Source organism: Pangasianodon hypophthalmus, chromosome 3 (assembly GCF_027358585.1).
Source record: "Pangasianodon hypophthalmus isolate fPanHyp1 chromosome 3, fPanHyp1.pri, whole genome shotgun sequence".
In the NCBI taxonomy this organism is placed as follows: Eukaryota; Metazoa; Chordata; class Actinopteri; order Siluriformes; family Pangasiidae; genus Pangasianodon; species Pangasianodon hypophthalmus.
The window spans coordinates 8,043,501-8,058,887 of record NC_069712.1 but is presented as its reverse complement, the minus strand read 5'-3'; the positions used below and the strand labels follow the sequence as shown (position 1 = coordinate 8,058,887).

At 37.8% G+C, this 15,387-nt stretch overlaps 1 protein-coding gene across 1 annotated transcript; it reads right to left on the bottom strand.

The window, feature by feature from the left end:
* Window positions 1-1,305: 1,305 nt before the first annotated feature.
* On the bottom strand, window positions 1,306-6,807 carry gpr78a (G protein-coupled receptor 78a). The gene is given in 3 exon segments (XM_026943765.3): window positions 1,306-1,606; window positions 2,917-3,030; window positions 5,891-6,807. Coding segments are annotated over 3 exon segments (1,080 nt in total). The 5' UTR covers window positions 6,556-6,807.
* Between the last annotated feature and the right edge of the window lie 8,580 nt (window positions 6,808-15,387).

Sequence of the window (15,387 nt, the reverse complement as noted above, 5' to 3'; positions counted from 1 at the left end):
TGTATGTATATATTTACTGGAAGGTTATGCATTTAAATCTCAGGGTTGGCAGCAAGTGACTGTTGGGCTCTTGGGTAAAGCTCTTAACCCTCACCCGCTTAGTTCTGTGCTTGGATTGGATACTTGTTAATCACTTTGGATAAAAGTGTCTGCCAAATAAAAATAACTTTTAGGCTGGAGTCCAGATGAATAGGATAAATGTCTACATAATATTTGCAGTATGCATAATCATCTTCTAGTATACTTTATTGATGTATTTAAATTCTGCGTATTCATATATGCACAAGTACACAGTATGGCATCATTTTATTTTTCAGCACATCCTCTATAACATTCAGGAAGTGTGGCCAGTCTGTTGACTGGGTAAAGTCCTCCGTATCAGCATACTTGTGTCAGAGGCAAAGAAACTTGTTGTCTTAATTTTGGGTACTGAATTGAGTCAAATTTAATGGCTCAACAAATAAATGTTTTTTAAAAAAACTCACAGCTCTCTAATAACTTCATAAACCAATCTAAATCCTAGTTGGAACACCTACAGAATGAAGCTTTGGCATGTGTTTGAAAGCAGGTGCTAATAAGTCCTTTGTCCGTTTACAGATAGTAAGTAGAAGAAGAAGAAGGATGATGATGATGATGATGGTAACAGCACCATTAATAGAACCTGCAGAGATTGTAGTCATTATGGCTCAGATTACAGTCATGTGCTTGTGCAAGAAGAACAAATGCTGGCCACTGGCACAAAATGGCCTCACTGGTTCATATTAATACCAATGATTCATTCTTATATGTGTATCAGTCTGTTAAATTGTCCCTAGTACATAACAGGTATGCTGTCCTCATGTACACTTATTGTTGTGAAACGTCTGCAAAACTAGTTCCTGTTATCACTTATGTTATAGCAGCTATAAATGTACCCTCACCAGCCTCTCTTTTTTCTCTCTCTTAAAGTTAATAAGCCAAAATAATGCAGCATTTAATGTCACAGAGAAACTGCAAAGTCACAGGATTATACAGAACTGTCAGAGCTGCTGTTTTGAAAGTTTTTCTAAATGTGTATCATTTCTTCTTTCAGAGATGGGACTCCTTTTTCAAGGGAAAGAATTTATACATTCTTTCCGTTCAGTTTCCTTCTGAATTTTCCTTTGAATTACCAGTACATAAACACAGTGCTTTACTTTCATCCTGATCACTAATGAACACCACAAAACCTTTAGACAAGCATAAATAACCACTTATGCTATTGATGTAGTAGATGGAGATTACGCTGAAAAAACAGGGTATTGTTTATGTGTTTACATTTGACATTTACATGCAGGTTAAAGGGTGTGTCGGTCCAATTTCCTTCTTTTGCTCCAAAGTGTTCAGCATTCAGCTCACCCTCTGAACATTGCTGTCGTTTTCTGTATATGAGCTACTGCTGTGGTCAGAGGAGGAGGAAAAGTTGCATCCCGTAAGTGTGTTAGTCATTCCAATGAGTGCCTTTCTGTATTCTTGTCGTAGCAAGGAATAGACAAAAGGGTCCATTGCAGCCTTGCTGTACACCAGGCATTTACTGATGACCCCCCAGTGCGGGTTGATCTGCACTGAAGGAATCAGTTCTGCCAGTCTGGGGAGAGATAGAGAGAGAGAAAGAGAGAGAGAGAGAGAGAGAGAGAGAGAGAGGGAGAGAGAGAGATCTTACTTTAGAGGTCCTATGGATGATATACTGCAGCACTGACACTGATACATTTTATTTGCAATTTATACCACAGAACCTTTGAGGTCTCCATTCTGATTTGTCAGAAGGTATTAAACACTAATAAAATACTAATAAAAACTAATACATTCATTTTTAACATCATTTCTAACAAATGTGTGTCAGCACTTTGTAACAGTCAGACATAAAGCAACTTTAATTTTCATGTAACTTTAATTTTCTGACACTGGAAAGTCTATAGGACGGAGGGCTGTATTAAACTTGTTTCACAAATGTCCCACAGCATTAAATGTAACTATAAATGGATAAAAAGAGACAGAACATGAAAAGAGGTATTGTCGTATAACAGCACGTCAACAAAAGGTTTTATTCCTTATTTAAGCCTCATCTTAAATCTATTTACATCTACTAACACAGTTCTTTGTACCGAAGACTTAGAAATATGATATTTTGTGTCCTAATACACGTTAAATAAAACAAGAGGAGCAACAATATTGTGAAACATTGTGGGTAAAAATATTCTTTTCCAGATTTAACCCTACTTTTGTCTTTAATGCTCAGTAATCAGTCTGAGCAAAAGTTTAAATAAAAATAATTTCAAATGTTTTATGGGTGCTTGTACCTTCTCATTACAAGTAGGTCAATGAACCATCATTATTAGGAAAATCATTACTAATCTGTAATATATGTCTTATTGTTGCCCAGGAGACACCGACATGATTTCACTAATGCAAATTTGAACTTTGCTGAACAAATCGTAACAAATAGTTGTAGCTGCTGGGCATTTTTATTCTGTTATGTCCTTAACTAAAGCATTGGTCTATCATTGATGATCATTTTTCATGTGACTATTCTCTGTATCTCTTCAGAACAAGCTAAGGGATGGCTCCCACAAAGACATGGTACAAACCAGCGCTAAAGTTCTATATTAATACAACACATTTAATCACAAGGATTACTGTGTTATATAATGCTCCAATAGCACAGCGCACATGCAGGGATATTAGAAGCAGCTGATCTATCCACTATTTAATCCTTTATGTTAGTACACCAGGTGGTGATTTGAACCCATGATCTGGCAGCTACAGATGATAATCATGTTACATCATTCAATCAGTTTCTTTCAGGATCCCATAACCGCCACCTCTTTTAATATCCACTATAAATGCATACTTAACAGGCTACTAAACTAGAAAAAACCTACAGAAATTATTTAATACCTTGTTATGACATATGGAGTGAAGCAGAACACAAAAGAGCCAATAAATATGCAGACTTTCTTGGTAGCCCTCCGTCTCCTTCTTTTCTGCTCCAGTAAGCATCTTTGTTTTACACTGTTGAGTTAAAAAGGTCACGTTATAAACCACATAGTTACAAGCAGCATAATGAAAAGAAAATTGAATCTGTTTCTATCCAAATGGTTTTTATGTGAAAAAATCTCAAAACAATGCTTGAGGGATGCAACAAATAGGAAATACAAATTGCATGAGTTGTCAGTTTATTATGTACACCTTGTTCCTATATTGTCTATTTTAATATCTACTGTACTGTATAGGTGCATTTTGTGATTATACAATTACTGAATGGTTCTCTTACAATGTACAATTTGTCAGCGCCACAGCACCATCACTGGCAATAATATTTGTGTGGTGAATCATTCTCAGGAGAGGAACAAGAACTGGTGCTGATATGAATGTAGTTTGGTTCAATCACAGCATGGTTGTTGTTTTTTTTTTTTTTTTTAACTGCTGGGTTGAGAAACAGTCCACCAAGCAAAAATATACAGCCAAATAAAAGTAAGCAAAAAGGAAAAAAAATCTCAGGGCGCCCTTTTGTTTCTGGCCGAAGCCACTTCTACACTTATGATGTAGTTACGACTTCAAAATCATCAAGTAGGAACTACCAAGGAGGACCTGAAGGCAGGATAAGTCCTAGGACTTAGAGGAGAGATATATATTTAGGTTGGATTCTGAGTCTGGAGTTGCTTTGGCTAAAAGTCTCTGCCAGATGAATAAATGTTATTAATATATTACCCTAATAATAGTAATCTTGGTTTTCTCTCTCTCTCTCTCTCTCTCTCGCTACACATTAGTCCTGAGATACCTGTGATCCTTACTCATTCTGCCCTCCGGACCCGTCTGACTTCTACTGATGCACTCCTGCTTGGAGCCTCGTTCACCTGAAAATCACTCGCTGCTCCTGAACATGGCCCCACATGGATAACCTACAGATCACCATGGGTTTACTGTGGATGGTACCAAACAGAAACCCTAAATTTGTCTGTGGGTGTTCATTCTTGGGTAGCCTAAAGACAGCAATTGCTAACAGTTTACATTCAAGTCTTAATCAGATACAAGAGACTTAAAGTTAAAACTCTAATGATGCTCATACTCCTTTTAACACACTTAACATTGCTTGACTTTATAGTATACAGTTATAGAAGAGTAATGATTTATAATCGCCAACACATGCGTCACCAAGATGAGATGAGGATGGGTTCCCTTTTTGAGTCCGGTTCCTCTCAAGGTTTCTTCTTCTTGTCGCCTCAGGGAGTTTTCCCTTGCCACCGTCGCCTCTGACTTGCACATTAGGGATAAATTTTTAGTTTATATAGGGCTTCTGTAAAGCTGCTTTGTGGCCATTGTTAGAAGCGCCACATACATAAAAGTGAATTGAAATAGAATTGAACATGTTCTTAGAAAGTGAAGACAGTTTTAATCTAGGTGAGAGACTATCAACATGATGGTGCTTAGCAGAATGTAGATCTTTAAATGGCATTATTGCCAATGGCAAGATGAACGTGCGTCCAATTTGTGGCGTGACGCTTTCTTAGATTTAAATACAGAAAAAAATCAAAGTGAACTAAAAGAAACTGTAAGACTTTTATTATTATTAGGAAAAATGTTGAACTATTTTTCTATCCATCTGAGTTATAGGATGTTAAATTGTTAAATTGTTATAAGATGATTGGAAACTATGGTTATATTACTGTGTGCCATACTATCATAGACTTGACGTAATATTTAATGGGCTTATTTAATAGATCCAACAAAGTACAGTAAAGATACATAGTTTTAATTACCTCTCTCTCTCTCTCTCTCTCTCTCTCTCTCTCTCTCTGTCTCTCTCTAGTTAAGTTTGAGATGATTTACTTGACATGACTGCATTAACTTTGCCAAAGAATTTTAGTTTGGTTAAGTCACAAGTTCCCAGCCTTGGTCCAGTGTAACCCCAGTCCTGAACATTTTAATGTTTTCCCTGCTCTAACACACCTGATTCAACTACTCCGCTAATTAACAGCCTTTCCTGAGTTGAAGTGGTTGTGTTTAAGCAGGATAAACACTAAAATGTGCAGGGCATGGGGTACTCCAGTAGCAGGGCTGGGAATCTGTGGGTTATGAGGAAGAAACAGTAATACGAAGAGTAAGAAGTTGTTTCACACACGGCTTCTGTCACCTGATAAAACCTAAAGGAATGTCATCATCATGGTTATGCAGTGTTCCTGGAATTCTTTGGTCTGCATTTACTTTAATGTTGATCTATAAATTTAATCACTGTCCTTCTTTCTCTGTGTTTTACATAGGGTGTTATTGTTCAGTCAGATAAATGAGATCATTTACACAACTTACAAGGAACAGTGTTGACATGGTGTGTGAAATACAGTACTGTGCAAAAGTCTTAGGCACATGCAAAGAAGCCTTCAAAAATAATGAAATTAAATGTTTCTACATTGAAAAAAATACTATAAAGAGCAGTAAACAGTAATAAATGAAGCAAAGTCAATCTGGTGTAACGATCCTTCGCTTTAAAAAAAAATTGTAGTCTCGTACAATGTGTGCAGTTTTATAAGGAAATGAGCTGTAAGTGTTACTGAGCATCTTGCAGAAGCAGCCACAGTTCTTCTGGAGACTTTGACTGTCACACTTGCTTCTTATTTTTGCAGCAAAACCAGCAGCCTTTTTGTCTGAAAAGTGTCTCTTATGTAAATCTGCTGTTTTCTTTACTGACATACAAAATTTTTTTTGTGTAACATTTAATTTTGTGCTGGAAAACTAATGTTTGGAAATCTAAAATGTTTTTGTACTGAATCAATAATGTAGAAGTCATAAAATAAAAATCTATAACGAAGTTTGTACTAAAAACAGTTAGGGTGCTAAGACTTTTGCACAGTACTATATGTCAAGATTTGGTTACCTCGGATGAATGTCCACCAGCACCAAAAGAGTCTGGACGGTAATGACGTCAATCCTCTTGCAGTGGAAACGCGCCACTTGAAGAACTTTCAGGTTCGTGACGCAGAGGACGAGCAGCGCGAGCGCGAAGCTCGCGCAGTGAAACACCACGGTAAAGACGGCGAACCCGGGTTCCATCCGCTGCAGGTGCACTGTGCACGAGGCGTACACCGGGCTGTAGTCGGTCCACGAGAAGAGCGCGGGCACCGCGGACAACGCCAGAGAGTGCACCCACGCGTAAGCCACCGTCAGGGCCGCGTGCTTGTGTCTCACCCTGCTTGAGTAGGTAAACGGAAACGCCACAGCCGCCCACCGGTCCACACCCAGGGCAGCCATGCTCAGCATAGCGTTTGTAGTCAAAAACGTATCCGCAAAGCTCGCTACTCGGCAAAGTGAGTCCCCGAACGGTTTCTGCTTCTTGGAGAGCGCGAGCAGCGTTGTGGGCACACTGAGCACGGTGGACAGGATGTTGCACAGTGACAGGTTGAGGATGAAAAGCCCGGGCGCACGGGCGCGGATCTCTGAGCTTCGGGAGAAACACAGCAGCACGAGCGAGTTGGATGAGAGAGACACGAGGGCTACCGAGGAGAGCAGGTACTCAAGCAGCAGCGCGTCCCATGAACCCATGACTCAAGCTCGTGCTTAACGGCGGACCTTCACGCGCTCATGGGTGTCCGGTGGACGCGTGCTCTCCCTCCAGCAGTGCGCATTCAGCACTGACAGTCAAGGAGCGCTGTCCAGTGTGCTGATCCTGGTTAATTAATCTTCTGAAATTCAGTTTAGGCTACACTTTCACAATACATAGCTTTACAAATTATCCTTATTAATTAATGCGAAATATAAGGCAAATTAAATATGCATTATACCACAAGTATAATGGCAATCATTCTTCTGGAATAAAATCCTGCAAGTGTGTCCTTTATACAAAATTTGCATTAGCAGATAGGACTATGACGATTAATCCTGATTAATTAATCAATATTAATGCAAATGTGTCTTTATCAAATTTACCACAAATGTAGCCGCACAAATATACAAGATATGACCCTGTAAGCATGCAATAAAATAAACTGCAGTGTAAGTGCATGTACTGTAAATGTCAGGTGCTCGTGCTCCAGCGTGTGAGGCGAACGGTGGGATTGTGCAGTGCACCCCGGAGATGTTGCATGCTTCCTGCACACTGCAGTCACGCGCTGCTGAGCAGAATCGGGTCGTTCTGACTCACGTGCGCCCGGTTTGTACCATGTGACGTTTCAATGCGTAATCTAGACATGAGGTTTACAAAGTGTACTAAAACAAATTGTATGATTATTATTATTATTATTATTATTATTATCAGTTACATGTAGAGCTGTATTTGAATCAGAGTTAAGGCTACAATACTCTTATAAGAATAATAGTATAATAGTTTTATACTATTACTATTAATTACAATAATGATTATAATTGTTACACTCAGAAAGAACTGTACTTTTTTTTTCTTACTGCTGATGGCACATTCAGTGTACATCAGTGTATCTTTAATATGCATATTGCACCCAGAAACGTGAATATACTACCTTTAAATATAATCTAGGATACACATTTGGACTTTATGACTACTGGTGAACCCTTAAAGCTTTACTCTGAGAGCTCATTAAAGTAACAGCACATGTACCTTCCCAAGTGAAAGCTATAGTATACTAATGGTGTAAAAGGTGTACCTGGGTACCACCCCAGTGACAAGAAAAACTAAAGTTTGCTACCTTTATTATATTCAATGGATTTGGTAAACAGACTCAACAAAGAATAGTAAATATACTGTATATAGATTAAATCACCTCTTTTCATGTTCTGTCTCTTTTTATCCATTTATAGTTACATTTAATGTTGTGGGATGTCTGTGAAACAAGTTTAATACAGCCCTCCATCCTATAGATTTTCCAGTGTCAGAAAATTAAAGTTACAGCTTTATGTCTGACTGTTACAAAGTGGAGACTCCCTTACAGAGACCATATCAAGAATAAAAAAGTTTATGTGGAGCGTCCACTATACAAGTCCATGTGAGTGATTTGTTAGAAACGATGTTAGAAATGAATGTATTAGTTTTTATTAGTATATTATTAGTATTTAACACCTTCAGAATCAGAATGGAGACCTCAAAAGTTCTGTGGTATAAATTGCAAATAAAATGCATCAGTGTCAGTGCTACCGTATATCATCCATACGACCTCTAAAGTGAGATCTCTCTCTCTCTCTCGCTCTCCCTCTTCACAATTTATGATAACTTAGATGGCATGACTATATCAACTTTGCCAAAGCAAAGATCAACAGTTTGTTTTTTAGCATCTAAAAATAATGTTAGTTTGGTTAAGAAGAAGAATTGGCCAAGTTGCACACATGGCTCTCACGTAATAAGTCCGATAGGAATTTCATCACCTTGGCTGTCTGGAGCTCTTTGGTGTGCATTTACTTTGACATTGACTTATAAATTTAATCATTGGCCTTCTGTGTGTTTTCCATGGCACACAATTTTTCAGTCAAATGGATGAGATCATTTACACAGCTGACAAGGAACACTGTTGACCCAGACTGATGGGAGTCCAGTGTGTGAGTGGGTGTTTGCACAGCTACAGTGTATAACAACTACAGTATATAACCTGTCATTAAAAGCCCCATGTGTATAATTTTCTCTGCATGTAAATATAGATGTCTGTATAGTTTTGGTATTTGTTCTGAGATAAAAATTTCATACACATAAACACATAATTATACTGTAGTGTGTGTCTACAGTGAAAAAAACATTCATGGATCAACGTACTTAAGTTTTATGGCCGAATTTCACCTTAAGTAAAATATACTGTATTTTTAAGTTCAACAAATGTTAATTTGAACTCATTAAATAGATATATGTACATTTATGAACTTTTTATTTATTGTAGTAACATGGACATTATATCAATATGTAAAAGCTACATAAGACCATAATAACTTAGAGTGTAATATATTGTTTTATTACACTTGTGTATGTTACATACTGTTTTGGTTTTGCCTTTTAAGAAATCTAGTTGCATTTCTACATTTTTAGGCTATATATTTTGTACAAGTAAATGTTCTAGTGTTTTAGAGGCCTCAATTAATCTTAAAGCTCTCATCTCATGCAAACTTAATGCATTTACAAGCATAATAAGGGCCTTGTCTTCTTGATGGCCATTCAGCCGTGCAACCATGTAAGGTGACTGTGTGTAGTTATTTGAGGGTTATGTATTGAAAACCTCTTCCAAGTGAAGGAATATTGTTCTGTAGCAATGAAGGAAGCTTACCGTTCATGCATTTCCCTGGATCCCCAGAGGATGTTATGCAACAACATGCTAGAGGCACAGGCACTTAAGACATACATTAATGGTTAGTGTATGTATTACATAACTGCACAGACATTAGCATGGAGTTCACTGCCCTGTCTGTGGTGACTGAGTGCATTAAAACACACAACATCAAGGCATCACATTTATCATCTCATTATATACAAAATACACAAACACATACTCCAGCACATACTCAGAAGCCTGTGACCCTCTTTTCTTTAAAATATATTTTAAAAAAAACTTATCATCTGAGTCATTAATGTGCTGTGACCTGTAGTACTTTGTTTATTTATTTTTCAATATAATCAAGTTGTCTTACTTGCTTAACTAAACCTCATAAAATAAAGAAACTAATGAAATTAAACATTTACAAAACTAATTACACATGAAATTCATTATTATTATTATTATTATTATTATTATTTCGGGGAAACACCTGGACACTCTGAAAAGTATATCTGGCAGAAAAAAAGTCTCTGGTTAAACATTATCAAAGATTCATTTAGGTGAAATCAAAAGCCAAGCTTTGTAAAGAGTCTTATGCAAGCGTGAAGGTAATGACCACTGACTTCTACCTGTGTGTGAATTATAGTCTATAACTTTCTTTACAAGACAATAAAATAACCGTTTGCTGTGAAAGTGTGAAAATGTATACAGCCATACACACAGACAGCAGTGAGAACAGGAGCAGGAAGGTTAGGAGTGGGGAGGGTTGGGGGTTGGGAGTGTTTGGAGCTCTGTTGTTGCAGTGTTTGCATTAATAAGATCAGACAGGTTGACCATCTAGCTATCCCACACCACTGCACACAACCATGCTACACACACAAACACACACAGACACAAACAGCACCTCAAGCTTTAAGCCACACACCTATGCAGTATACTTCAGATTAAATATAATGCATTATATTCATGTTTAACTGCTTTATTATACCTGTGTTCAGTGTTGGTATGTGAATGCTGCACATTTAATAGAAATATATTGTTAAAGACTTTTTTTTCAGGGCACAAAGGATTTGTCTCTCAATTCATCATTAGAAGTGTCTGGGTGACACTGTGTGAAGTAGAAGTGTCTGGTTTAAAAACCAAATGGTAGGTTTTAAACCAAATGACTTTTTGGGGTTTTTTTTTCGCCACAAGCAAATAGTCCACAATGATGGGCTAAAGGGTAATCCAAAATCAGAGCAATGGGTCAAAACAAAGGGACAAAATACAAACCAGGTAATACAGCAAAAATGGTAACAAGATATGCACAGAATGGCAACATGAAATGTGGAAAAACCAAATGCAGCGACAAAAACCGACATAGTAATGAAGGATGAATTTTTCAACAAGAGCAAAGAGACAAACTGACAGAGGAGAATATATACAAAGACTGATTATGGTTGATTGGTACCAGGTGTGTGTGTGTGTGTGTGTGTGTCTGGGTGCCCATTTTCCCTGTCAGATTGAGACAGACTTAGGGACGCATGTGTGCATGTGCAGAAGTGTTTGTGCATGTGTGTGTGATGAGCAAGGATGGCTGGTGGGAACTAGGGCAATGGAAAAAACTTTGACTTGTCCTGTAACTGTGACTTGTTTTGTTGCTGTACCAGCTGTACTAAAAAGGTTTAGTCTGATAGTATTATAAGACCCTGACCTATTTGTAATAACATGAGGATATGTTTTAGATGGAGACTACAAATCACTTCTGTAAGTCACTTTTGGATGAGGGTGTTTGCCAAAAGGAAGTGGTTGTGGTTATTGGTGGGGGAATTGCTGTAATTCTGGGAATTGGAGGATAGAGCATTAGTAACAGTACTAATATGTGGCTGATATCTAGCTTCTTTGCTTTAGATATTATCCCTGCCAATAACAGTTGACCTCCATGTCTGATAGAGTCTAGAAGCAGCCTGTGGTTTCCCTGATGTCCAATGGAGTTGCTTTATTTAAAGATTATTTTTATGGTCAGTGAGCATGACAAAGGGGTGAGTGGCTCCCTCCAGCTAGTTGAGCCATTCTTCAAGCAGAAGCATTATTAATAGTAACTCCCTATTTCTGTTCATCCTGGAACAGTTTACAAGGTAAATATGCTGCCGGGAATATTTCAGTGGATTTCCCTAGTGTTGTGATTTAAAAAAAAAAGGCACCAACTCCCATCTCAAAGACATCCATTTTGACTATAAAAAGTGGTCAGGGTGCTTGAGAAGAGGTGGTGAAGGCTGCTTTGAGTGTTTTAAATGACTTCTTAGTTTTATTGTTCCTTAGTAAATGACAGGGTTGTTCCTTGACGAGTACAGTTAGACATGCTACTAGGTTGCTAAATTCTTTAATAAAAATGAGCGCACTCTATAGTGTTGTAGGCCCTTGACATTACTGGGATTAGTCCAGTTTAGGAATGTCTCCACCTTACTATGGTGAGAACCATCAAGAGTGATTTAATCAAGGCAAATAATATTCTGATTGTGAAACTCACATTTTTCTGCTTTTACAAACTAACTGTGATTCAGGAGTCTCTGTGATTCACTGTTGAGGCAAGTAGGTGAAAATGTCGTAAGTGTAGGCAATAGGGAAGACGGGGCACCTACCAAACCATATGGCATAACCAAGCGTTTATAGTTTATATTTGCCTCGTTAATTCTTACTACGCTGTAGGAACTATGGTCACTAAGGCTCCATGTGTACAGGTTCACAGGTGTAGGTACTAGTTGGAGCCCAGAGTGAGAGTTTTGGAAGGATACTCCTCCATGGCCTGTCTCTCTACCTCTCTATAAGGTCAGCATCATGTATTAACTCAATTGCACAGTCTGGGTGACTGGGGAAGGACAGTGGCCTTGCTGTTACTAAACCCTGCCAAGAGGTCATGATAGTTGATGGGATCTTGACTGGAGGCCGGTCAAAGGGGTTCCAAGCAGATATGGGGATTATGCTCATGGAACCAGGGGTGACATAAAATGATTGGGTAATGTGAGTACTGATTAACAAATGGGAATATTTCTTCATGATTGACGGCACTGATAGAGATGCTGACAGCTTGTGTGACATGTTTAAGGGCTCCAGAACCAACTGTTCTTCTACAAAGAACTTGAATGTGTAGGGAAGGTGAGACTAATGTAAAGGAATGTTCAACTCTTCCACCAGATCATGGTTGATGAAATTCCCTGCAGCTCCAGAATATGGGATATGAGAATGCTATTGTAACTACAAACCAAAAGAAGCCAAACCAAAAAGAGCAAGCGATTGGAGGAAGTTGTTGGGGGATGGTGGCACATTATCTGGACATGATGCCAGAGTGATATCTTTGCCTTCACCATTATTCTCAAATGACAATGACCTGCCAGATAGACAAGAGGTTAATTTTGTTGCCTCATCATGACCTGCCAACTTGGTGCTGAGATCTGATCCTTTCTGAATGCTACCAAAAGGGATCTTTCATTCCAGCCACTACTACGAGCCAATGTGCAGAAGTCCAAAACGTACGCTATGGCAGAATGTGAGCCCTGAGACAAAAAAAATATCAGTAGTTTTAGTTGAACTCCTCAAGGTTCTGGGGGTGGAAAGTTGTTGCTGTCATTGACTGAGAAGTCTACTCTGAAATACTACTGCATCCAAAAGAGCTTCGGATCCTGCTGTCTCCATGGTGCAGCTAAATCTTCTGCCAGACAGAGATGGACTTAGCAGAGATGCATGCCGGATAACACTCAAATGGTAGATTTTATTTCAACACAAATAGTCCAAAACAATAGCTAAAAGCATTTGACATCCTGACAAAATCTGTATTCCAAAACCAGAGCTAAGGGTAACAATTAAGCAACAAATGATAATGTTTGTTTTTTTGGCAAGCAGAAATATCAAATATAGTAACTGCTTGTCAAAGATTGGGGAACACTTTATTTATTATTAAAATGCTTTATTTATTTTTGCTATTAACCACAAAATTAACAGTGAAAACATTAGAATTATTATATAATAGGTTTGCAATCATGCAGTGTTAAACAAAGGAAAATATCTTATATTTCTGATTCTTCAGAGTAGTCCTGGTGATAGCCTTGCACACTTGGAATTCTCTCGATCAGCTTTATGAGCTAGCAGTGACAAGCCTGGAATAGTCTTCCAACAATCTTAAAAATGTTTCCCACACATGCTAAGCATCTGTTAGCTGTTTTTACAAAATTCTGTATATTATTGTCACTATTTGTGCTTTCTTTTTTTAAATAACATTTCAAGCAACTTTTTTTCTCTCTCGAAATTGACATGTTGACAAGTGGCTAAATAGGAAGTGTTCTACTCTTGGCATAAAGTGGACTACATATTAAAATAGAATATGCATAGTGCTATCTGGACATATATTTTAAATTATAAACAGAGAAAATCCCACACCATGCAGATACAAGCCAGACATTGTATCTAAACCAATATGTCAAATTAAATTCAAAATCTGCATCCTTATTCTGCATATTTCAGCCACTAATTGTTAAAAGCATGGATGATCCTTCAAACTTAATACCTCTGAGACTTTAGTTTGAGCCTTAATTTAACACAGCTAAGCTAAAATACAAATGTCTCAGGAGCAATTGATTGTTCAAGTTATGTGCATAAAATTTGTTTTGGAAGGAAAATTAAATTTGTTTTGGAAGGAAGATCTCCTTAAACCCTCCTTAAAGAAGGGTTGGCCAAGTGTGATATAGAGGATAAAAGACAGACTCATTCTGGATTAGTGCAGTAGGCCATTTATCTCCTGCTGAGAAACTATTAGAAGTATTTAGATAATGTATTTTTCTAACCCTTGCCAGATTTCAAAATACTTGCCAACTATTATAATGTCAGTCAGAATGAAATTCATCTGAGAAACTTGAGCTAAATTTTTCATCAAATTTCTGATAAAAAGTTCAATTAATGCTCACTTATAGACTATGCCTATATCTATGTAATGTTTGTACTAGACTATTGTGTAATACTTTTTATTGGATAGTCCACTGTAGGTACTCTATAAACAGTCAATAAACCAAGGCAAATCTATAGACTTTGAATAATGTGAAACATTTCAGGCTGTGTTTTGTTCCATGTTATACAGCATCTCATGGGTTCGCTCCCTTCAGCCTACATTTCTCAGGCTTTTTATTAGTATTTATCTCTTGTGTAATGTGCTTCATATATACTATATGGCCAAAAGTATATAGGCCCCTGACTAATCACCCCAATGTGCTTTTTGAACATCTCATTCCAGATTTAGTTTCCCTTCGCTGTTATAATAGCCTTCACTAATCTGGGAAGGCTTTCCACTATATTTTAGAAATGGCTGTGGGGAGTTGCCGAATCAGCCACAAGAGTATTAGTGAGGTCAGGTACCGAGAAGGCCTGGCACACAGTCAGCATTCCAATTCATCCCAAAGGTGTTTAGTGGGTTTGAGGTCAGGGCTTGGGCCACTCAAGTTCTTCCATACCAACCTTGGCATACCATGTCTTTATGAACCTGGCTTTGTGCACAGGGGGACTGTCATGCTGGAACATGTTAGTTCCAGTTCCACTTAGGTCCAGTGAAGGAAATCTTAATGCTACAGTACACAAAGACATTCTAGACATTCAGGTGCCTCCAACTTTGTGGCAAAAGTTTGGGGAAAATCCACATATGGTTGTAATTGTCAGATGTCCACATACTTTCTGCCAAATAGTGTACCTGCATATGTGTAGGTATGTATCTACATTCTGTGTACAGTACCCTCCAAAAGTATTGGAATGGCGAAAGCATTTTTTTGTTTGTTTGTTTTTGCTATACACTGAAAACATTTGGATATAAGATCAAAAAATGAACTTGAGATGATAGGTCAGAATTTCAGCTTTCATTTACTGATATTTACATCTAGATATGTTAAACAGCTTAGAACATGGCACCTTTTGTTTGAAACTATCCATTTTTCAAGTGATCAAAAATATTGGAACATGTGACTAACAGGTGTTTCTTGTTGCCCAGGTGTGCCCTGTTAGCTTGATTGTTTAAATAATTAATAGCTCTGAATGTCTACTCTTGGTTTGAGCCCTGGGTTTCACCAGTGAAGACTGCATTTGTTGTTAAAAAGGATAAACCAACATGAAGTTCAGAGAGCTGTCTCTTGGAGAAAAACAAGCAATTTAAAGC